General features: G+C 39.1%; 1 protein-coding gene across 7 annotated transcripts in view; it reads left to right on the top strand.

Moving 5' to 3' along the window:
• Positions 1-25,142, top strand: part of VPS13B (vacuolar protein sorting 13 homolog B) — a 482,877-nt gene that overhangs the window by 427,903 nt on the left and 29,832 nt on the right. For all 7 annotated transcript variants that reach the window (XM_075415801.1, XM_075415802.1, XM_075415804.1 and 4 more), the window contains 12 exons: positions 5,541-5,702; positions 15,009-15,164; positions 16,507-16,770; positions 16,925-17,008; positions 17,191-17,366; positions 17,870-18,040; positions 18,710-18,911; positions 19,910-20,098; positions 20,538-20,684; positions 21,796-22,091; positions 23,654-23,781; positions 24,391-24,590. In XM_075415801.1, the coding sequence (XP_075271916.1) occupies positions 5,541-5,702; positions 15,009-15,164; positions 16,507-16,770; positions 16,925-17,008; positions 17,191-17,366; positions 17,870-18,040; positions 18,710-18,911; positions 19,910-20,098; positions 20,538-20,684; positions 21,796-22,091; positions 23,654-23,781; positions 24,391-24,590 (2,175 nt within the window). The remainder of the gene's footprint in view (positions 1-5,540; positions 5,703-15,008; positions 15,165-16,506; positions 16,771-16,924; positions 17,009-17,190; positions 17,367-17,869; positions 18,041-18,709; positions 18,912-19,909; positions 20,099-20,537; positions 20,685-21,795; positions 22,092-23,653; positions 23,782-24,390; positions 24,591-25,142) is intronic.

The following is a 25,142-nucleotide window of genomic DNA, read 5'->3' as shown; positions in this document are numbered from 1 at the left end:
ACAAACATAGAAAGTATAAGAGAGTCACTGGTAGGCTGTTTAAACCCAAAATATTTCTGACTCAGTACTAGTCTCTCATCTAAGACATGTGTGGCAACTACTGCAAAATGGCCTTCAGAAAGGTCAGTTTCCTCTTAGGATGAAAAAAAAAAAAGATCTCTTAGACATAGCTATACATATAAATAAAATATGGTGCATAAATATTTAAATGTTTTAAACCACATCACAGTGTGAATGACTGACTGACTACTCTGTGCCTTGAAGGAATATTCTGAGTTGAAAAAATGGAATTGTATATTTGATTAAGTAGAGCCATATGTCGCATAGTATATTGCTGACAGGTACATTCTATGAATAGTTGGTACTGATTTATACATGGATTTGGCAATGTTAACATGAGCCACAGGAGGATATACTTCTGTAATTGTTGCTGTAATTTTCTCGTTTCCTCTCATGTCAAGGGTACTTGCCACCATGTTCTGATGTGGTGGGTATCTAGCCCTGAGTATTCGAGATTAAAAACTTGCACTGCTTTGAAATTAGGGAACAGTTAACACACAAGTGGGTTCAAAATGGCTTATTAAATTAATTGTTACCAAGATGTTTTGTATGTGGCTTTACCTCCAGATTCGGGGGGTGGCACGCACTGCACAGGGAGGGAATGGACTTCCCATTGATAAGCATTGTTTGATGTTTGCTGTTCACACAAAATACAATATAAATGCTGCCAGCTAGAAGCATGAATTTCATAAGCAGGAAAGGTGGTTTGAATTCTCCACATAATTTTTACTGGTTTAATATCTGAAACAAGGGATGTTGTAGTCAGTGGACAGAGAGATGGAGCATGAAAGAATTTGGCCCTGCACCTTTAGGTCAAGAGTTCAGGATTAACAGAAGCCTCTGTCAGTGTCTTTTTTTCCAAGATATGGACTGATTTTTTTTTGGTTTGTTGAAGTAATGGTGAACATTTTGAAAGTAGATTAAGCCTAAAAAACACGAGGCATACAACTTGCTTTATACTTCTAAGTCACATGCTGAAAATCTGAGAGGATTAGCACTTTTTAAAAACAGTTTCCCATTTTGACGTATTTCACTGTCTAATCTGAAATCCTTGTTTAAATACAAGCAGTAGCAGGCCATTGCACATCTAAATGCAAAGCTGAAGTAATGGTTTTAACAAATAACTGGGCAGGGAACTTCAAGATTGTTATTAATTTAGTTTTATTATTTAATAATAACATACAGAGTATTAAGTGAGATACAAAATGCATGTCTCCTGTGCATATACATTGGGGAGGGTGTCCCCTTTATTTGGGCATTTAAGCCTTCTCAAATTGTCTTGTAGCATTACTGCTTTGTGATACCTAGAGACACAGGGTCAGCTGAGAAGACAGCTCCCCAGGTATGGTACTAAGCGAGTGTTCACAGAATCACAGAATGGTAGGGGTTGGAAGGGACCTCTGTGGGTCATCTAGTTCAACCCTGCTGCCGAAGCAGGGTCACCTACAGCAGGCTGCACAGGACCTTGTCCAGGCGGGTCTTGAATATCTCCAGAGAAGGAGACTCCACAACCTCCCTGGGCAGCCTGTTCCAGTGCTCCGTCACCCTCAGAGGGAAGAAGTTCTTCCTCATGTTCAGACGGAACTTCCTATGCTTCAGTTTGTGCCCATTGCCCCTTGTCCTGTCGCTGGGCACCACTGAAAAGAGATTTCCTGGGGAAAAAACTATTCCTTTGTGGTCTCGCACTGCAAATGTTTTCCTAAACACCTCAGAAGTTGTAAAAGCTCCCATTTTAAACCATTAGAACTTATTTTCCTCGAGGTCTGCATGGTACTTAACCTTTCTTGTTCACAGTTGCATAAGTTTTCTTAATAAACTGGGATCAGTCAAAATGACCTCTGTGATCACAGCAGTTTCCCCATCTTTCTACCACAAGCACAAAGAACAAAGGAAAAGGGTACAGAAAATTTGCTTGTAGCTTCAATTTTACTTTCTAACTCATAATGTCAGGATGCTGCCGTGAGAATGAAGTTTAAAAAAATCAGGAGAATGTTCTTTTCTCTTAGAGGAACTTTGAGGGAGATAAGAAATTGCCAAAGACTTTCTGTCCAAAAAATATTACTAGGTACTAGAGAGAGAGAGGCTGTGTACATGTATTTGTGTGTGCGTGTGAGAGACAGAAAGCTTGCACAGGTCTTCAGTAGCTTATGAAGCACACAGAAAATAACTGTGCGTATAAAGAGGCCCAGGCTTTTATGGGGTTTTCTTCCAGATCCAGAAATGCTTTGAAATAGCTGTGAGCTGAGACGTGAGCAGAAAGTCTTGAGACAGGGAAAGACTGGTGACTAGCATTATGTGGGATGTTTTTCCCCCTCTCTGAATATAATTCACAAAATATTTGAAAGCCCAATAAAGGAGAAACACTTTCCAGGCCTCTCTGAGAGAAAAGAACAGCTGAAAAATGAGCTAAAGAGGGGCAGGAAATTGTCCCCCAGGAACTGACCCTAATCTGTATCTGGTTCAGGCTGTTGATCTTTTGCTGATTCTTTTGATTTGCTGTTTTAATTCAGAGAGGGAATTTTTTTCCTAATCCACACTTAGGTGTTTTCAGCTCCTGGAGTCATCATTCAGCCCTTCAGCATTGCTGCCACACAAATGGCCCAGTTCTGTTTGTTTTTATTATGTCTGGTTTCTCTACCCTCTCTTTTATCAATCAAGATTTCCTCACTCTGTCCTTCTGCTGATTTTTTTTTTTTTTTTTTGGGGGGGGGGGGAGTGGTGCCCTTCTGCTTACGCTAGAAGCTTCTACTTTCAGACTTCAGCAGCAAATTTGGGATCCAGTTCTCTGTGGTGGGTGCAGGGAGCTGCTGCAGCTCCCCAGGGACTGGTGGTACTCTGGGAAAAATCTCCTGCATTTACTGCAAGGAGAATACGAGTTGTCTAGAATCTTGCCTGTACAGTGCATAGTTGCCATACTGAGTTAAAGCATCCCCGAGCTTCCCTTATGATCTTTTAGCTGTTATTATCAAGACTTGAGGCATCAGTAGCTCTCTCTTAAGCCTAGCAGCATGGAGCAACTCCTTATTGTGCAAATCTTGGTGTTTCCTTGGTTACAGTTTTGGAACGGTTATAAAATTGAGCTTAAAATACCTCTTTTGCTTAACTCTGAGAAGCATTGCTGTTAAAAGGAGGGTATTCTAGTAGCAAAACTAGCATTTTAGACTAATGATTGATGGCAGTCATTCATCAGCACCAGAATGTGTGCAAGTCTGTTAACAATCCCTGATGGGGTAATATCCCATCAGTACAATTCAGGACTTCTATGCATGCCAAAAACTCAAGACAAAAAAATTGAAGTGTGCTAGATTCCCTTTTCCCTTCAGAAAATGCAAGAACTTACAGTCTGTCTGAATTCAGTTTGACAGTAATTGTCAGGTAAAAAGAAGGAAGTTCATCATCCTCTGGTGGTGTTTTTCCCGTCTGTGCATAATCAGCAAGAAAATGTATTGGAGTAAAAAATTTTCTTAAAGTGCCCTGGGGTTATATCTAGGTTTGACTATAACAACATGCTGAGCTCTATGGGTAGTAAATCCTCCCTTTTAAAAAGAACATTTTTCAAAGCTGTAACAGGAAAATATATATATTTGTGGTAGGCTTATGGGTATGTGGGTATGGCAGCTTGACAGTAGGAAGTCATAGATCCACCACTGGAAAATGCCAAAATAAACTCTGCACTCTGAAGTGGCACTGTAAATGGCAGCCTTTAGCATACCCGGATCTGCTACTGAATGCGATACAGATATATTGCTCTGTAATGAGCTTTACTGCTTTGAAAAAGCGAGATTTTGGTTATGCTCTCCTAAGTCTTGTTTCACAGAAGATACCTGATCTTATGCAGAAGATTTCATGAGATTTAGAGAGAAGCTTTAACCTAAATATTCTCATGCTTAAATACTTCTAGGGTGAATAATTTTTTGCACAAACACTCCCAGTCAACCATTCTGACATTCAGTCACAAAAGGAATCACAGCCTGCACCTGAGGTTCTCCTGAAGTTGGTAACAGTAGTGAACATGCATTCAAGGATGCTAAGTTGGACATACCTTGCACACTTCACTTTTCAGAAAATCTGTTCCACATGTATCACCCAGAAATGTGCTACAAGCAATGTACCAAACTGTTTTTCATGGATAGCTAAGGATCCATAGGGATCTATGAGAAAATATTTTTCTGTCTCTCTTGTTTGATCTCTGAATTTCTGCAGGCTTCCAGGCACATTGTTATCAAAGAACTAGAGACCCATATGATCATAGACAGAGGAGGTGCTAGCTTCATTATGTCCGTTTAAAAGGTCCACTGAGAGAGCAAGGAGGGGAAACAGAATCAGCTCTCAAAGACCACGGAGGTCCCATAAGTTAGAGAAAACGTCATGGGAAGAAAGGATGAGAAAAGAGCAGCTGGGCTGTATTGTGGAGAGAAGGGAACCAACCAACAATAAAGCATTATCGAAAGTGTGTACTGGGAAAGATGGGTCAAAAAGAGGTAACAGAAAGCAAAAGAAGATAAATTCTTTGTGTTTTAGCCATTAAATTGCAGGAAGATTATCCATATGTTGCTTTCTTGGAGTAATTATTATGGTTGCTAGATAGTTGCTTGTAAGTGGGAGGTGCCAGCCCAGTAGTGACTAGGACAGACATACATGAGATGATCTCCAAATCAAATTATCAGTCACACTTTGACCTCTCCCATATAGGGGATTGTAATTTGTGCCTTCAGGGGCAGAAGACCTGTAGCTCTGGTAATTTTTATGACTATCATATAGTCTCATTGTGTCAACAGAGTGACAAGCACCTAGATGAAACACAGAAAGAGAGGGATGGAAGGATGCTGCAGGCAGGAGAATAAGTATTGTAAAGTCTAAACTACTTTTAAAACCCCTGATAGTTTCTGATTTTTCCTATTAGACTGTCAAATTGCATGGTGCATTTTCAAACTAGCTTCATGGAGCTGTGAAAATACTCTCCCCATGTCTCCTGCTTTTTCTTTAGTTATTTTTTTAAGTGTTGTGGTATTAGGAGAGAGACTCTTCTGCTCCTGACCCACAGCAACAATTCAAAGTAGAAGCAGCAGCTGGGGAGAGGAAGCGCAGCCTGCTGGCCGGTTGTCAAGCATAGAGAAACCTCTGCACACCTCTCTGCTCAGCCTGTAGTGCCCCGCCTGCCCTATGTGACATGTCAGTTCCAACTGAATTTAATTTCATTGAAGTCTTTTACATAAGTTAGGAAATCTAGTTTTTACTGTCATTTTAAATCTTTAAGATTTGTATTACAGAAACATAAACTAAAATGTGTGAAGTCTTAGGATATATTTTGTCAACCCAAATGCTAGTTTTTGCACAGAGTAGAGTACTATGAGACCAAAGCTAATGGCAAGAGATCTTGAAGCATTTCTGTGTTGTAACAGTCACCACTGGGCAGACAGCTGCCAAATGTCTTGCAATTAATCTGATGCTTACTGGCTTTTATATCCCTTTCCTTTCAGAACCAATGCCCTGAGGCAGAGGAGTTGGTCTTCAGCCATTTTGTGATCTGTAATGACACACAAGAGACACTGCGGTTTGGCCAGGTGGATACTGATGAAAATATTTTGCTGGCTAGTCTCCACAGTCACCAGTACAGCTGGCGCTCTCACAAGTCCCCACAGGTATGTCAGAAACAGGCCTTCAAATGCAGCAATTGCTAAAGCTGACTGGTGACTTTATGCGTTGATTCTTCGGTTTCCACTATGATCTCGACTATCTCTAATGCTCCAGTTCCTTCAGAAGCCACACGCTGCGGCTGCATCAGAGAGAAAAGGTAAACAAAGAGTGAGGAAAGCCAGAAGTGTGTAGAAGTTACTCGAGGGTAGAACGGAATGTGCACAACCGCTTTCTGTAAAACTGAGCAGTTGCGGAAACTGAAGTTTCTGAAAAAAGCAAAAGAAGATCGCTTGCCAGGTTTTTATAACTAAGTGATCAGTGTCTGTTTTCTGCGATGTACATTAGAGGTTTGGGGAATTTTTTTAATGAATTGTTTTTACCAGAAGCATCTGTTCACTGAAATTGTTTGCAGAACAGGGTCAAACTGGACAAATCTCTCAACTCAGCATGTGCTTGCATTAGAATAGATTTGAAATTGTCAGAAACACCCCACTTACAGAGTTTAAATGCTGCAGTTTCTGCTTCTTGGGTGTTTTTTTAAGGATAAACACTGAAACTGAAATAAAACATTTTAAAATTATCAACAGGAAATATTTCAATGAAACCATGTTGTTGGTTTTCTTGAGTGGTGGTGAAAAGTGGACTTTTCATCTTGATTCAAGATCAGGCAAGAATTTAAATCTAAAAAGAAGTGTTTATGAGACAGCAAAGCCATTTTTTCTTTCTTTTTAATATATACCCAGCTTCTGCTGAGTGGGAGACTAGAGACCTGTGCCACCCCCCTTGCTAAGCAGCAGTCCTGTGCTGAAAAATTACTAAAATTTTTACCGATCCTAGGAGAAGTGTAGTGGATGGGAGCTCCTAACTCCTCTAGAGCCTTGGAAAATACCAGCCTTAGCATGTCAGAAAGGTGAAGTTTGGATGGTAATTCTGAACAGGAGCTGTGCCCACTTTGACTGCTGACAAGTTTGAAGTTTCATTGGGATGCAGAGATGGCAAATTTACTGTGTTTTTCGTTCATACATCAGTTGGTGAATATGCAAAACTACTGAATTTTACATGAAAGCAGTAATCTGTGCGCAGCACGTTCAGCCAGAATAAACAGTGGCAGTTGACACTGAAGTCAAGGCATAAGGTAAAAGGAAGGCAGGCTAATAAAGGAGCGTCTCACCCCAGCGACACAGGAGTTATGAACTGTGCGCCAGTGTAACAGTGCACAGAGGGGGACCAGTGGAGACCGAGAGACACTGGAGTACTATACGTCCCTTGTTGCGTTTTCAAAAAGGACGTATGTTTTCTCATACAAGCAAAATGGCTGTGATGCCCCCACCCACGGGCAAGTGACTGTGTTGTCTGCAGTTGGGCAAGTGTCAGGCTGCGAGCCAGGATCCCCACTCATCAGGTGACAGTACTCACACCTGGGTTTACAGTTGACATAACTCCCTCTAGTTGTGTGAGGGAGAAAGAACAACAGGCTTGTAGAAAGCTAGCTAAAAGTAACCCATATTTCATAACCAAATATCTCTTGCTTTTGTAGCAACCACCTAAAAATCATTTAAACCTTTTCATAAACACTTGGAAAAAGAAGGGAATGCTTAAAACAATTGTAAATAAAACCAGTACTAAGTAAGGTTTTCCTCTTAAAAATTTTTCTTATTGATTTTCTGGTTACTTATATAAAATTACTCAGTTGAGAGAATCCGCTTTTTGACCATCATTCTAGATAGTTCTGCTAATGGTGTAGTTCTGATTATGGTGTGGTTCTGCTAATGGTGGGCTTCCAATAATGGTGCAAACTGCAAAGAGTTTTGAAAATGAGGATTATCTGAGGCAAAGTGAAAAGCAGAGTTAAAATTGCAGCTTGTGTCAGTTGCAGCCAAGCTGCTAAAGACCACCAGCACAACATACGGCATTAGCTGTGCAGCACCTGGAGAACTTAAATATTAAAACATTGGTCTTTAGCTTGTCCTTTCAGTCACAGATTTGAGCTGTGCAAAACATTCCATTTTCATGGCCGCTATGTAAGTTTCTAATTAAATGAAAAATAGAAAGTGCAGAGTGAAAGGTAGAAAAGTCCAGCAGAAAACCAAATCACACATTAGGGAGTGGGTGAGGTGACAGCAGGAACTTCAGATTCATTTTTCAGATATTTATTCTTCAGCTGAAAGTTAGTGATGTCAAAGGGTTTCCCCATTCTGTTTCATTCTGATCAGATTCAGATTCACAGAAGAATTGGGCTGATAAACAGTCAGGAGCGTCATGTTGGATTCCCATGTCCCAGGAGATGGCGAAGCTAACAGCTCGCTCCTCCTGACTCAGCCACATTGCTGGCCAGCGGGCTTTTCTAGTAGGGGGGCTATACCTCCCTTGTCCCAGCCCTTGGAATAATTTCAAGAAAATTTCTGCTCTTTTAACGTTTTTCAACAGCCATCTCTTGCTGGGAAATTTAGAGACTAAAATAGCAGTGAGGTAATTTCACTGAAAACATATGGAAGCACAGGCATTCCACACACTGTTGAGATAGAAGCAAATTTGCTTTCAAAGGTCGGAGAATCTTGGCATCCATCTGTAAGCCTTGTTCATTTGGTTAATGTTAAATACAAATCACTGTAAGTTTAGCATGCTTCAGAAAAGCAGTTCATCTAAACAGTCTAAGCAGCGCAATCCTTTGTCATTTTAGATCATACAAAATAAGTTTGTTTAAATATTATTACAAATGTTGTTGTGTAAATTTTTTCGATGATTAATACAAATCCTTGAAATGAAAACGACAACTCAATTAAGACATCAGGTTGTCTCTGTTATGCTATGGCACTGTTCTAATTGTTTCCATGCAAAACTATCTAACGGCTTATTATCCAAAGGTCAGAATAATGCCCAAGCATGGACAAACCCTCCAAGTGTCATATTCATGGAATGCTAGATGACTTCATAGTTATGAAATTATTTAATTTCTCATGATAATTCCCAACTTGCCAAGTTAGTGAATTTTAAGAACTCTGGGAGCAGATTGTAAGATAAATGTGAAACAATCCATATTTCTGGAGTCAGGGACTTCCCTCCAGGCATTAGTTCATACTTGACTTACTTGACTTACTCTTGGGGATAAAATGAGTTAGGACAAGGTCTTAGATACCACATTCTCTTACTGGGAAAGAAAACCAACTTGCACAACTTCGGCTGGCTCATGTTTCGTGTTACACAGGCACTAAGAAGCAGCGGTTGCCATGAAATACTTTATTTAACCTCTGCAAAATGTTTTTTTAGTATGGCTAGGCAGTTCAGTTAAATGAAAATAAATAGTTTTAAAAGTATTGTATTTCTTTCACATTCACATCAATAAAATTCTCCATTTTTCTTTTGCTAATTAAGCATAGTGAGCGATGCAGTAATTGCCCATTTGAATTATTTAACACAATTAGATATATATACCTAAAATAAGTTATCTTTGTAGTAGCAGATAGTTATATAATACTTTATTTACATTTAGAATTAAGTTTAATATTAATGAAGCTACTATAGGTTATAATTAAAAATTGTTCAACTTTTTCATGTTACACAAACAGCTACAGCACACCAAGGATTTGGATTTATCAGCTATTGATGGTGTCCCTCCAACTGTTTGGCTTAACTTAAAGCTCCTTCCTTCCTTCATTTTTTTCCTGCCCGGATCTTCTACATTTCAGGGAACTTAACCTTTCCCTTTTAACTTTCACTCTGATTCTTGCAAGTCTCGCTAGTTTGGTTAATATTTCAGTAAAAGTCTGAGGTCCGATGCTCGGACTTCTACTCCACCCCATCCCCCATGTTTTCCTCAGATTTCATGAGGTTTTGACCTTCCCTAGGGATAAGACACCCCCAACTATATAGTCCCTTTCAGAGTTGGGGTAAGTCCATAACTGATGATATTTGAGGCTTTAAGCAATTCTAGCAAAAGTTGCCAGACCTCCCGAGTTCCTTTTGCAGATTTTAATGAAAGTTAGAGGTCTGTTAGATGTCATTAAAAGGGAAGAGAAGCTACATCACTCCCTTGCTCTACAGACAACACTAGCTCTTACATTATTATTGGATCCAGTTTGCGCTCCTTATCTTGATCTTCAAGTTGCTTTGTGGGATGGGCCCCAGTTATGTCAAAAGTCATGTTTGTCTGCAAGACAGCTGTTTTCTTTAGAAGAAGAACTGGAGCATATGATACATAGGGTGAAACTCTGAAGTTAGAAGAGACCAGATCTTCCTAGCAATTTACTCAGAGTTAAGGAATTCTATCTTGCAAGATGGTAGGCAGTTGCAGGGTCCCAGCAGGGATCACAGCAAAGGTAAAAACCAGATATTCATGTGAGAGTCCCCGAATGTATTCTGCAGAGATTGTTTGCTTGCGAATAAACAGGAAAAATCTTTTATAACATGCTAGTTGTTACTAGTTATTTTTGCCACACTTGAACTTCAGCAAGAAGTGAAGAATAATGGATCTAAATTCATTATTTTGCTTTCTATGCAAAACATAATGCTGCGCAGGTGAAGTCTGCATTTAAAGTAGCAGCTCCCAAACCTTTCTCCAGAGTCTTCTCCCAGGGTTACAGTAACAGCCCATTTTCCCTTTTCAGCTCCCATCTGCAGATCTGCATTTCCTCCGTACTGTGGCATCATCACAGCTCTTTTTTTACTATCTCATATCTTTTAAAATAACCAACTGCTTTCACATCATTAACCAGGTCCTCACTTGATTCCTCCCAGTCTCTCAAACTTGAGAGCAATAGCCTTTATTCTTCCCAAAAAGCATTTTCTAGTTTCCCTTAGAAGACAGATATAATCTAAATACAGTGAAACCAAGTTAACTTTGGTGGATCTACAAGCAAAGTAGAAATCAAATTTGTATCACTACATTTTGAGGGCACAAGCTTTAAATTACTTATACAGCTGGAAAATGCTGCCTTTTCTGGACAGACTCCATTCTCAGTCTCATTTTTAATCCCCCATTTTAGTCTTCATGCCTTGTCATATGACACTTAGCTTTATTTACTCAGATCATATCCTTCACTTGCACATCTAGCTGAAAACCTAAGTAAATTCTGAGGAGTGTGTAGAAACATTCTGTGAAAAGGCGTGATAAAAAATACAGCTTTTCTAGCCATTCACTCCAGTAGGAGTAGCTTCATCTTAGTCTGCCTCCCTGAAGGCAATTTCTTTCCTCCCAAAGCAGAAATCCATAGTAGCTCAGAATTACAGAGCCCAACCCCAGCAAAGTCTAGTCAAAACAAAAAACTCTGTGTTATCAGTTGATGTGTTTCCCTACGGAAAATGCAGAAATCAAATGGTTACACAAATGAGTGCCTATCTTCACAACAACATCTTGTAACAACAAGGGTGGACAAGGGAAAACCTATGGATGTCATCTATCAGGATTTTTGTAAAGCCTTTGACACTGTCCCCCACAACATCCTTCTCTCTAAATTGGAGAGCCATGGATTTGATGGGTGGACCGTTCGGTGGATAAGGAATTGGTTGGATGGTCGCAGCCAAAGGGTGGTGGTCAGCGGCTCAATGTCCAGATGGAGACCAGTGATGAGTGGAGTCCCTCAGGGGTCCGTACTGGGACCGGTGCTGTTCAATATATTTATCAATGACATGGACAGCGACATTGAGTGTACCCTCAGCAAGTCTGCAGATGACACCAATCTGAGTGGTACGGTCGAGACACCAGAAGGATGGGATGCCATCCAGAGGGACCTGGACAAGCTGGAGAGGTGGGCCTGTGTGAACCTCATGAGGTTCAACACGGCCAAGTGCAAGGTCCTACACCTGGGTTGGGGTAATCCCCGGTATCAATACAGGCTGGGGGATGAAAGGATCGAGAGCAGCTCTGCTGAGAGGGACTTGGGGGTACTGATAGACGAAAGGCTGGACATGAGCCGGCAATGTGTGCTGGCAGCCCAGAGGGCCAACCGTGTCCTGGGCTGCATCAGGAGAAGCGTGGCCAGCAGGTCGAGAGAGGTGATTCTGCCCCTCTACTCTGCTCTGGTGAGACCTCACCTGGAGTACTGCGTTCAGCTCTGGAGCCCTCAGCACAAGAAGGACATGGAACTGTTGGAGCGGGTCCAAAGGAGGGCTACAAAAATGATCCGAGCGCTGGAGCATCTCTCCCATGAGGACAGGCTGAGACAGTTGGGCTTGTTCAGCCTGGAGAAGAGAAGGCTGCAGGGAGACCTGACTGCAGCCTTTCAGTACTTAAAGGGAGCCTATAGGAAAGATGGGGACAATCTTTTTAGTAGAGACAGCAGTGACAGGACGAGGGGTAGTGGTTTTAAACTAAAACAGGGTAGGTTTAGGCTGGATATAAGGAAGAAATTCTTTACAATGAGGGTTGTGAAACACTGGAACGGATTGCCCAGGGAAGTAGTGGAGGCCCCATCCCTGGAAACATTCAAGACCAGGTTGGACAGGGCTCTGAGCAACCTGATCTAGTTAGTGGTGCCCCTGCTCGCTGCGGGGGGGTTGGACTAGATGACCTCTGGGGTCCCTTCCAAGCCAAAACTTTCTATGATTCTATGATTCTATGATTCACATATACAATAGATAGTCTGTTTTAAATTTTCTCTAAACTATAAATTGCCACTTCTCATTGGATTATATTCGTTAGAATGCTTTTGAAGTCTACTGAATATTTTTTGTACCTTTTTGCAATGACTGCTCGTTTCTCCTAATACATGTACCATACTTAGCTGTACTTGATGAATTTTTTTAAGCAGAGTGTCTAATAAATGCATAGATTTTACTTAAAGCTTGATAAATGAAAGGCAGTTACGTAGCAATTACCATGAATCTGTAGTATTAGGCCAGTTTTATAACATTAGAGCTCTGCCTTGTTGAGTATCTAACACCATCTATTATGACGTCTTCTGCTAAAATAATGTTAACACCTGATTACTTAATTTTCAAAAATTACTTAAATTTTTATTTCCTGCCATATATCTTTGTATCACTTAGTGTCATTTGCTCATTACTTCTAGCCACATTTTCCAGAAATCTCGCATTTAAATAACTGATTCATCCCAAGATCCCTTTGCGTTTTCATGGAATGCAGTTTCTTGGCTCAAAAGTAAACTTACGTGGTACCCAATTCTTATATGGGTTGTGTCATTAATACAGATGTATTAGATGAAGGCTGTTCCCTTTGTATGTAGTGTTTACCAGTATACAACTAGTATGTTTATAAAATAAGAAATTGACAATATATGATAATAGCTCTTTTTTATGTTTCTTTTTGAACTGTGAACTTAAATGCCAACTAATCATTGTGCTGCAAAGAAAATTAGTAAGGCAGCATTTGTGAGCTGATGACTGCTCAGGGAAAGCTGACAGCGTATTCCTTGGGAGCATTCAAGTCGTGAGCAAAGCTGTTTATACAGGGTGGGAGACATCCTAATGTTGGAGCTACATACAATTGCTAATCATCAATTATGGCATTTATATGACATCTATCTTTGGAGCTCACCGTATTTTGTGTGCCTTCTAGCTGAGACTGACCACTTAATACTTTTTCTCATTATTTGGCTGTCATTTCCAGCTACCAGTCTCTCCAAAGTAAACAGTTTTCTTGTTTCTCTTAGTTTTCATGTGTGAGGAGATTTATTCCCAGCTGCCTCTGTAAGAAACTGAACTGATTCCAGCCACTGCAGTTGGATTTTTTTGTTCTGTTTTTCCTTTTCTGTAACTAATACTTAAGAATCAAAGCGACGTGTTTGTTTGAGTGTGCATGTCCTAGTGCACAGCTTCCCTCAACATATTCTTGAATATAAAGCTGTGCCCATGCATGTGCACATCCACATGCATGCCCGTATGCACACTGGCACACATTATCCTTTGTGCTTCCAGCGTAAAACTAATTTGAATCTGAATGCAACAGTCATCACTCTTGCAAATTCAAAAGCCACCCACTGAATGGATGTTATTGTTCTGTGTGTAACTTGTGCTGAAGATACCACAAATTGCAAACAGGCTACTGAGTTGTAATATCTTTGAAAGTTGTTGCTGCGGTTGTTTCTTAAAACAATGAAAAAACCCCAATATCCAGACATTCACTAAGTCCAGCTGGCCAGATCTATGGCCAGTGCTATCTCTTTTTAGAAACAAATCACAACAGAACATAATATTTACAAGTTTCAATTTTTGCTCGTGTAAATATCAAACTTTGGGCCTGATCCTGTTCTCAATTACTTTAATTAATTAATGACAGATGTCCAAAATCAGAATGAAATTCAACCCTCAAGGGAGAATTCCCACAAGGCCTTTATATAACTGTTTTAAAGGACTTAAGTGATGCTTAGGCTCTGTGCTGGCCCTCTGCAAAGAATAAATTTTACCCAGAATGCTTATTGCTTTGATCCCTTGTATATAACTCGCATTCTTAAGTTTGCACAGCCGCAAAAGATCTATGCAAAGCTAAATAGCCAGATCTTCAGCTGGCGTAAATTTATGTAACTTCATTGACCTACATGGAACAGTACCAGTTTTCACTACTTTGGCTTAAAGAATCTCCATGGGATAGAGGTAAGTGCATATGGTGGGTAAATGGATGAAAGGCTCTTCAAATGATGAAAGACTGTATTGCTCTGGAAGTGATTTAAGTTAAACTGGAAAAAAGCCACTCCTTTTCCGGGATAAATCACACAGGGAGTATAATTATGCTGTTAAATTTCTTCTCATGCAGTCAAGCTTGAACTTGCCACCACATTTGTGTAAGAAATGAAATGTTTCCCATCTCTCAGCAATATGCAAAGTTCTACATTTAACACACATATATATGTGAGCTGTACAAGTATACATACAAATAGATTTGCATCCTTCTTTATTTTGAAGGGAAGCGTATTTGTAATTTTCTGCCTTATTCTGAACGCCAAAAATCTGGTCTGGACCTGTGTTCCATATCACCTTGCTGGTAATAAAGAGGGTGGATTTCTAGAACAATTTCAATGGCAGTAAAGAAAATCTCTTTATTTCCTGTTTTATGCTCTGTAGTCTGCATACCTTTGGTTTTTTTGTGAATAGTTGTGTGCTGGATTTTTACCATCCTAAATACACTGTTAAAGTAGGTAATTTATAGAAATGCATGATGCAGAGCCATCTTAAGGTACTGTTGATTCTTCTGTTTGTATCTGAAATCACAGGAGGAGTGGATCATTCATAGAACTGATGTGCTTAACATTGCGGAGTTTTAAAACCAAGAATATTTCTCTGTCATGGGAATTCCTATCCTACTGCAAGGCGCTTTTTTTTCCAGTTATGTATTGAAGTAGTAATTGCTTTCTTTCCAGCTGTTACACATCTGTATTGAAGGCTGGGGAAACTGGCGATGGTCTGAACCGTTCATTGTGGACAATTCGGGGACTTTTATTCGTACCATTCAGTACAAGGGCCGGACAGCATCACTTATTATCAAGGTTCAGCAGCTCAGTGGAGTGCAAAAGCAAGTATGTATTTGATCCAGTTTGGAAAGAAATAACATGAGCAATTTGAACTGTTATCTAGTCATGAATTAGTCACCATATGATTTATTCTCTCCTGCTGGGATCTGCAAAAAAACAAGTATAACAGTCTTCTGGGGGCATTTTCGGGATTTTTACAACTCTTTTCTTCACCTCGGTGTGGATCTTCACATTTAAAAGCTCAATAACCACCTCATATATTACATGTTCCAGTAAACATCCCTTTGTGTGATTTGTAAGTTCTGACAGTGCTATGTTACACAATCTATTGCATGTTTTAAGCTCTTGAGAAGCCGAATTTATATTTTTTTTTAAGAAACTGTTCATGTCTTATTCTGGGTTGTAATTCAGGCCTTTGAATTGTTAAAAGAGAAAGATGTAATGACCAAATTAACATTCGAAAATGGGCTGCTGTGCAGTAACTTTTCGCATACTGTCTTTGTAAAGAGATCTGTAATAACACTGCAATCATTCTGCCTGCGTTGGCAGAAGCCGGAGCATGTGGTGGACATAACATGTTCAGCTTACGGATATGGCAGAGTGCTTTACGTTGCGCAACAGAAATGCAGCTGATGAGACAAGAACATTGCCTGGCGTCACTGAAAGCCCTGCTGAGATTTTGCTTAGTAGGTTGTAGCTATGGTGTGTGCCCGCATTAATGAAAAGCAAATGAAGATTGTTGTAGCAGGGATACACCTGGAATGCTGTTCCACAGTATAGCTTAGAACAAGTCAGATATATGTTCTATGATAAACAATTCATGTATGATGGACAGCAACAACTCTTGAGTCTAATTTGGTCATTTTCTAGGTGGGTGCACTCAAATACAGAAATATGGTACAGCCATTAAAGGGAATTATAAGCTTTAAATCAGTAAATATACTGAAAGGTCTGGATTGCTGGATTGTGATGGGAATGTGAGGTGTCAGCAGAAACCTTCCTTCTGAAGTACGTCACTGTGCCTGCTCAGTAAGGGCTTAGCAGTCAGAGACCATCACCATACTCTTAAAATCCAAACCAGAGCTATGTCAGCTGTGGGCAGTACTGGTGAGTTCAGTGGGAACGAAAGTGGATATGTTACGTGTTTCTTTCAAGCCTGGATACTGCCTTAGCAATTTTTCAAGTGATTAATGCCTAGGTTTCTATGAAATTGCACATACATTTGGCCAATAAAAATGATGTTTTTAAACTACTGACTTCAGCAGTGCTTAGGAAAAGCTAAAATAGGGAGATTATTCTTGTACAGGTTTTCACTTTGTAATTAAATTTTGACCTTTCTTTTCCATAATTGTTTATATAAAGAGCTGCATATTTTTGTGTGTTTTAGATCCTAATCTGTGGAAGACAGACAGTCTGTAGTTACCTTTCCGAAAGTATTGAACTGAAAGTGGTTCAGCATTACATTAGTCAGGATGGACAGGCCGTTGTTAAAGAACACATCAACTGCCTTGCAGCCAAGCAGAAGTTGCCTTCGTATGTCCTAGAAAACAATGAGCTCACCGAGCTGAGTGTGAAAGCTACAGGAGATGAAGACTGGTCCCGAGATGTATGTCTAAGTTCTAAACACACAGAACACAGCACTGTCATTCAGGTACGACTAGAAATAGGTATGTGGAATAGAGCATAAAAAATGTCTGAGAGATCTAGGGACTTTTCATTTAGACTTCTATTTGATATGATGAGATGTTGAACATTATCATCCTGAAGTAATTTTAGTGTAATACTGCTGATCTCTCTGCATACAGGTGCCATCTTCAAAGAGTTCAATTACATACGTGTGGTGCACAATTTTGACATTAGAACCCAACTCTCATGTGCAGCAACGATTAGTAAGTACATTTAATGTCTCTGAAATCTAAATGTTTATGCCATATAATAAATTAATGTTTATGTCATATAATAAATTAAGGGCAGAGTGACCCAATTTGAAGATTTATTAATGGCTTGTTTCAACAGTTGTAATAATGGAATAAAATTAGCCTTAAATTGGTATATTCTTTTCTTTTTATAGATCGTTTTCAGCCCTCTCTTCATTGTAAGGAGCCATCTTCCAGACCCAATTATCATACATTTAGAGAAAAGAAGTCTGGGACTGAATGAAACGCAAGTGATTCCAGGGAAAGGACAGGAGAAAGCACTTCAAAATATAGAACCTGATCTTACACACCACCTGACATTTCAAGCCAGGTAAAGTACTCACTGTCCTTGAAAATGGTTCATTTATGTGGACAAGAAGTAATAATTTACACTTTAACTTCTGGTGCATTTTTTCCAAGACTGTGGCATATGCAGGGGAAATACAACAGAACAAGCATATGTGACCTGAAATGATATGATAGGAAATATTAAATTTGGTATAACTGTCCTAAGCACATTGGCATTAGTTTGCCTAAGCAGTCCATGGGTTTGTGTTTTGAAAAATAAATTCTGAAATGATTTTGAAATGTTTTTTGAGAATGCTGAAGAATTTCTGGAGTCTCAGACACAAAGGTCCTTAAGGCATCATAACAAATTCATGCATGTCAGTTAATGCTCAGGAGCTTGTTAGATATCGTAACTTGATTCATCTATGATTACCCTGAGAGTGTTCCTACTGCAGAGTATGGTTGGAAAGCTTCATTAAAGAAAATGTTAGTGCTACTAATGGTTGATCTTGTTGTGTAAGTGGCTGAATCTGTTTTCAATGACAGGGAGGAAGATGATCCATCAGAGTGCGCAGTCCCTATCTCAACCACACTAATTAACCAGATAGTGACGAAATCCCACCCAGGTGGCAATGTCAACGAAATACTGTCCGAGTTCTATGGCACCGCTAGTACTCACCAGCCTGCATGGCCGTATAATAGGAAGGATTCAGACAGGTAATTCTTTGCTAAACCTTCTTCACAGGTTGTTGCATTGCCTTTTCAAATAAACAGAAATCGTGTTCAGGAAGACTATGTGATCAACATTGAATATGTTTTCAGTAATTATATGATTCCTGTATGTAAGCTGCAGAATCTGTTGCAGGTAGTAATAAAATTGAGGTCAGCCTAGGGGCTGCCTTTGATTACACTGAGAAGACTGTGGCAGCAAGGATTAGAAAAAGGAACTTTTTTTTTTGTGAACGCAGTTTCTTTACTGCAGCTCTAAAGACTATTTTTTATTCAGTAGCTGTTTGTTCCAGTACAGAAATGGGGAGTTGCTGCAGGACGAGTTGCTGGAAAAGAAAGTGGAAATGTGATTTCATGACTACAAAAGTCACAGGTTTAATTCCAAAGGATAGTGGTAATTCTGTTAAGATGTTTCTTTAATTGACCAAATTTAGGTTGAGCTTATGCAGTTAAAAATATGTCATTACAGCCTACATGTAGCTAGATCTGTCTGACAGCATCTCAGTATGTTCCAGAATGATAAGGTAAGAGGAGATTGGTTTTGTATTTCAAAACCAGAAAAGCCTTGCAAATTTCTGAAAATGGTGGCTTATCATTTGTAATCTTGAATTTGTTATTCCTTTGACTTAGTCTGTTTGTTTGTTTGTTTTTGAACAGCAGTGAACAATTGTCCCAATGGGATAGCCCAATGCGAGTAAAGCTGTCGGTGTGGAAACCGTGTGTTAAAACTCTGCTGATAGAACTCCTGCCCTGGGCTTTGCTTATCAATCAGTCCAAGTGGGACCTCTGGCTGTTTGAAGGAGAGAAGATTGTTCTTCAAGTACCTACTGGGAAAGTAATTATACCTCCCAACTTCAAGGTAATTCTGCCATTCGTATTAACACGCACAGTTCTGCTAACCATTCTGATTCTGAAGAATGATTATTAATCCAGATGATTCCCGCTTTCCAGTCACTGTGTCTGTTAGTCAGACAATGAGGAGTAGAAGGAACAGCAGAAATTTGCAATGCTGACTGAGCCACCAAGTGGGTAGCATGACGTACTTGACAGCAATGTTTGAAGAACAACATGTCTTAAAGATGCATAGTTTAAAATTGTCTGTAAGACACTGTAGGAAGAAGACCTGCATGCCATCTGATTGAGCAGCCTTCTCTCCTTCCAGTTCAGCCAATGAACGTGAGCATAATGTAGCAGCCCAAGTAAATTGCTGTAAAGGCCAAATACAGACTTTGGCCCCTGCTGTGCCAACCTGTCACTTGGGAAGTGTGTTGACCACAGTAGTGAAGCTGACAGCCTGGAAGGAATGTTTGGTCTGATGGTGTTTTAGGTTGAATCATTTCATAGCTTGTACGCTACCAAGAAAGGTTTGATAATGAGGTAGGGTGAGTTGCAAGCGAGGAAAATTCTTTAGGATGCCTGCCTTCCTGAATTCAGAGTTTTGTGTAATGGGTCTTCTCACATACCTTAGCTTAGCCATGCACATGCTTTTTTATTAACACCCCAATGTTCTTTATTTTTGAAACAATTAAAACAATTTGACACAGCAGCTTGTCAATTCTAATTGAACAAACTGATACTTCCTGTTTATTTCGCCATTTTTTTTCCCCCCTCCATGTATGTCTGTTAATAAACAGAAAGTCTGCTTATTAACACATCTCAGTGTAGACTGTGGTCTTGGTTCCACCATGAGAATCAGTCTCATATCTGCATTGTAGTTTCATCTATCATTGTACCACATAGAAAGAACCAGAGGAAGAAGGGGAGGAAATGAGATGGACTTACTGGAAACTACATTTAACTCTAGTAGAAGTGTATCAAATTGTCAACAAGTGATAATCAGTCATTTTTCACTTGCAGGAAGCTTTTCAGGTTGGAATATACTGGGCAAACACTAACACGGTGCACAAATCAGTGGCAATTAAACTGGTTCATAATGTGACCTCCCCGAAGTGGAAGGATGCTGATAATGGGGAAGTAGTAATGTTGGACGAAGAAGGTTTTGTTGAAGCTGAAATAAAACTTGGTGCTTTTCCAGGTCATCAAAAGGTTAGAAGAAAATTATCATTATTTATAGCTTTATAATTTAAAACCAAAGTCATATAGCAGATTAAAACAATCAAATGTATACACAATCAAATGTATACAGTGTGAAAGCTCCTCCCTAATTATGTTAATACATGAAAAACATAATGAGAGTAAATAATATATGAAGTATAATTTAAAGAATTAGATCACCAAAAAAATTCTGCCCAACTCATCAAGATAGTACAGTATCTCCTAGAAAAAGAATTAATGAATTCTTAATCTTGTTTGGAAAACATTGACAGATGCAGCTTCAAAGGTATGTAATGTGGCTGCAGTTATGAAGTGCACGAGTACAGACAGGACTTCCACAGTTAAAAAGAAAATAGCAGTTCTGTCATGATATTTCAGTATGTTTTGCGGTTTTGTGTGTGATCTCATCATCATTTTTATTATCTTACAGTTGTGTCAGTTCTGCATTTCTTCGATGGTTCGACAGGGTATACAAATTCTGCAGGTAGAAGATAAGACAACAATAATCAATGATACATCATATCAAATCTATTATAGGCCACAGCTTTCTATTTCCAAACCTCACTCAGGAGAAGAGGTAAAGCACTGCAGATATTGTTTTTGTTTGTCGTCTGCAGTACATGGGTGTTTAGATTTGTATGGTCTCAACTGCACATAGCAGTGCTTGAACAGAAATCTTTACACATAATAATGATAACGTATTTTATATCATTTTAATTTAAAATACAGAATCCTGGGTAAATTCAACTCCAGTAATTAACTGTGATCAGAAATCTGTGCAAAGCAGGAGATTCTTGCACATTGCAGAATTAGTTCTGCCTGTTCTCCATCTGTTCAGGCATTAATGGCCATTTCTGTAAAATAGGCAGCGTAATCCATAGTAGCTGTTGAAATTGTTCTCAGAATTTTTACTGACTTTGCATTTAAAAGAGGTATATTGGCCTGGCAGGCTGAAAACTTTTTGTTATCCTTTTGGGAAGATTCCAGTTATCTGAATAGAGCTGCAGAACTAGAGACGTGTCCAAAGTTTATGTATTTCAGCAAACTGCTTCGAATCATGAATATCAGTTTTCTAATAATCGCACAGTATATATACGGACCAGCTTACAGGAACCAAAATGTATACATGGTCAATGTATTTTAATCAACCATTTATACATATTTATTGAAGATTACGTTTATGGTAAAATATGTGGAAGGAATTCTCAGAGTCAAACTTGCTGGAGGAGTTGGCAGATAAACAGATTTTTCAAGTTCCCTGTGTCTGTATTGTTTTCCTTCTGCATTAGTTTTCTTCACATTGATATCTACATTTGTGCATCGTGCGTTTTGTGGCAGTCTGATGGGATGGGGAATTGGAAGAATGTTGAGGCTAAAACCCGTTCTTAGGTTTATATCTATAAATGGATTTCCTTCTCATGGTTTCCTTACAGTGATGTAACTGTTGCTTTTGGTAGAGTTCTGTTGTGTCGCTGAGAGTGGACTGTAGAGAACTGTGCTCAGTTAACTACACAAGTGTACCTAAAGACAGAATGTGGCTGAATAGCTTGCCGTGCAATGGACTTAGTGCAACCGTTAGTTAGTTGTGGTCAGTTGGCTACTTGAGGCTGTTCTGTGCAAGATCAACAGGAATAAATTTCCTGTTAGGAGCCAGCATGTCATGCTACCTCTGTCTTTTTTCTTTCCAGGACTTCCACTCACCAGACAGTACGGTGTTCAGCGTCACTCCAGCCGGGGCACCAGCCAGCGCGGCGCTGAGCGCTGTGCCCTGCTGGGACCTGATGTCGGACACCAGTCCCTTAACCCTGGGGATGCCTCTTACCGAAAAGCGCCTACTGCTGAGTTTTAGCCCAGGCAGCTGCGCTGGCAGCTGCGCTGGCAGCTGCGAGCTGTGGAGCCTACCAGCTGTCATTAAACAGGACTTCCCTAGACAGAGCGTGGCGGTGCCCACAGGAGCATGTAGTGAAAGTGGATTTTGTACCAGGTACTGTATGCTGAGCAGTCGCAAGTAATGAACTTTGCTTGTTGTTATAAAGCCTCAGCTACTAACGAACCATAAGAGATTAATGCAAAAGTCAGAGTAACACATGCCCCCCGTATGTAAAGGCAAGTCTTACTTTAATTTAAAAATTATTATCTTCTGCTGGTTTTGATGCTTTTATTGTAAATGGGTTAGTGTTATGACCATGTACAAGTTGTACAGTTTTTGTAATGTATAGGCTGCTGTTTTTTCACATGCATACTAAATAAGAGCCTGAAAAGTTTATATTTCAGATTATAGTCTTTTTTAATTTGTGGGTAACAGTTTAAGAGTTCAAGGACAGCGTGAAATAATATAGTACAAAAATTCAGGTTTTGTTTATAAATGGTAAAAATATGTTTTAGTAATAATAATAAGAGGATAAACAGGAAAAGCAAAAAAGGACTGAAACTATTTTGAGACTACAACAAAGCAAGATTTCCAAGTGTTAAAGCTTGAAATATCTAAACGTGCTTTCCACTTACAAACAGATGCATCCAGCTAGTTAAAAGTAACAGTCCAATGACTTGTCAGATGCCCGACTTTAATTCTCAGACCTGATATCTCAATCTATTCATGCTTATGCTGGTATAAACAAGAAACAATCCGCTGAAATTAGAGAAGCTACATCAGTATATATTACCAGCCAAGTGATCTTTCTCCTACCTGAAGTGTTTGGTATCATTCAAACCCTCACACAGCTTCTCTGCAGAGTCTAAGAGGTGTCATTGTGGATACTGAAGATTCTCACGCAGACTTCAGATTAAAAAAATGTTTAAATGTGAAGAACAAGGAAAGGATTCCTTATAATTCTGAGACAGGCGTAGAGGATCTCATGTTCCTAATCAAATTTTCAGGCTGTTTGGATTTTTAAAATCACCATGAGGTGAAGTTTCTTAGAAATAGCCAATAAATTTGCACAAGGAAAAAAAAGAATTTGTGTTTATGTGTGAAGACATTTTATGTAGCTAGTGAGTAGAACTAAATTAATTTATTTTCGTTTTGAAAATTTATATAGTGATGATCCATAACATTAACATTTGAAAGGGCGATAGCATTGCAGATCATTCCAGGGGAGCAGTCAGTTACAAATTTACATATTTGTTAAAAATACTTTTCATGTGTATCAGAGAAGGATGCATGCAAATTCTTCTGGAAAATTTTAAAGATTTATATTGAAAATTTGGGCCTACAATCTCATGTTTTTAATTTAATATAAATCTCTGCTGGCTAGAGCTCTCATCTTGCAAACACACATGCTCAATTTAACTCACAAGTAGTCTCTATGAAGTGATTTCTTCTGTGATGTTGACTTTCGTGCTATTCCCACCTATGCGTCTGTTTAAATATAGTTCTCAGTTGAGGTATGTACTTGCGTAAATGTATATAAATATCTGTGGAATTGAAACTTGATCATAAAGAATCTTACAGATGCAAGTTTTGAATGTTTTTAGTTGTCCAGAGTAATAATACATAAACATTTCATCGAAAACATGCATAATCAAATATATCTGCTTCTGTTCTAGAGCTATAGCACTGACTTATCAAGAGCACCTTGGCGTGACATACCTAACACTTACAGAAGATCCTAGTCCTCGTATAATTATCCACAATAGGTGCTCTGTTCCATTGCTTGTAAAAGAGAACTTAAAAGGTAGGTAGTATGCAGTGATTAGAAACAGTGCACTGTTGTAATGTAGAATATTTTACTGTATCTCCACTAGAAAGTTGAGTTCAGTATATGTTTTGGTTACAACAAGAACTTGATGCCCTCATAAAGGTCTATCTCAAAGTGAGAGACTCTGGAAGATACTGAAGCCTTGAAGCTAGTGGAGCTAATCATGAGCTCAGGAGTATGAACTTATGTGGCTCCAGGCTTTTGGGTCTCCATGGTTCCAGCTGTCAAGGTGACTTGGCTGTAGGAAACTAATAGGCAGTGGAGTTTTGTTGACATCAGTTCAGTCCCATGGAACATTTAAAATGCCTCAGATTTGCACATGTAACACAAAACATATTGTAAAAATTCCAGTTGCAGTATGTTAATGTAATGATCCGTGGAACATTATTTATGTAAATCTTAATCATATAAAAAAGAAAAGGAAAAAACCCCAAATGCATAGAATTCCAACCAACAGAAAAGTAATGTTTTTATTTATTAGTGATATTTCAGACAGAAACTCCCTCATTTGTGTAAGAATAGGTGAGTTTTTATTTAATTCAACTTTTAGAAAGCCCTGACCTTGTATATTTTATAAAATTTCAGATACACCAAGGACTGAAGTTTTTTGTAGAAAGATTCCAGCTGAATGTTCGGTTCATCATGAACTTTACCATCAAGTCTCCAGCTATCCAGATTGCAAAACAAGAGATTTGTTACCCAGCATTCTTCTGAAAGTCATGTCGTCCAATGATTTAGTAAATGAGTGGACTGATTTTGTGGACATCAACAATCAAGGAACACAAGTAAATAATTTTAAACTATTTCCTAGTTCACAGCATAAATGATTGTCTTCCTGACATGCACAGTATATTGCTCCTCTGCAATGAGCATATCCTTTCTGTTGGTTTGGGGGTTTTTCATTTAAGTCTTGAGAGTTCTCTTTCCCAAGCCCCTTCCTGTGGAAGTTTTAGAATATAGATTACCTGCTTCACTGGCTGTTTTTAAAAATAGATAGATCAAAAATACAGGCTTTCTACCACTGATTTTTTTCACTTCTTTTTAATCAACCTGGTGTTCCCTGGAAAAATCAGTCCTGAAAATTTCTGGCCCCTATAAGTAAAGAATCCTGCAGGATCCAGGAAAATCCTTCTGTTTGGTAACTTAATTGTCACAGGATTTTTATCTTTACATCTTGTAGGAATCATCACTGTCGTTCTCCCTCTGTATCTTCACAGAAGCTATGCACGTCTTTCTAAAACAAAACAAAAACCTTATTTTCTTTCCTTCTGTTATTTTTCTTATGTTTTGAGGTAAATGAAAACTTCCTTGACTGGAGTAATTCTTTTTGATGGGAA

The sequence above is a fragment of the Opisthocomus hoazin genome, chromosome 3, assembly GCF_030867145.1.
Source record: "Opisthocomus hoazin isolate bOpiHoa1 chromosome 3, bOpiHoa1.hap1, whole genome shotgun sequence".
Taxonomy (NCBI): domain Eukaryota; kingdom Metazoa; phylum Chordata; class Aves; order Opisthocomiformes; family Opisthocomidae; genus Opisthocomus; species Opisthocomus hoazin.
The sequence above is the reverse complement of the archived record's forward strand: the minus strand, read 5'-3'. Positions and strand labels throughout refer to the sequence as shown.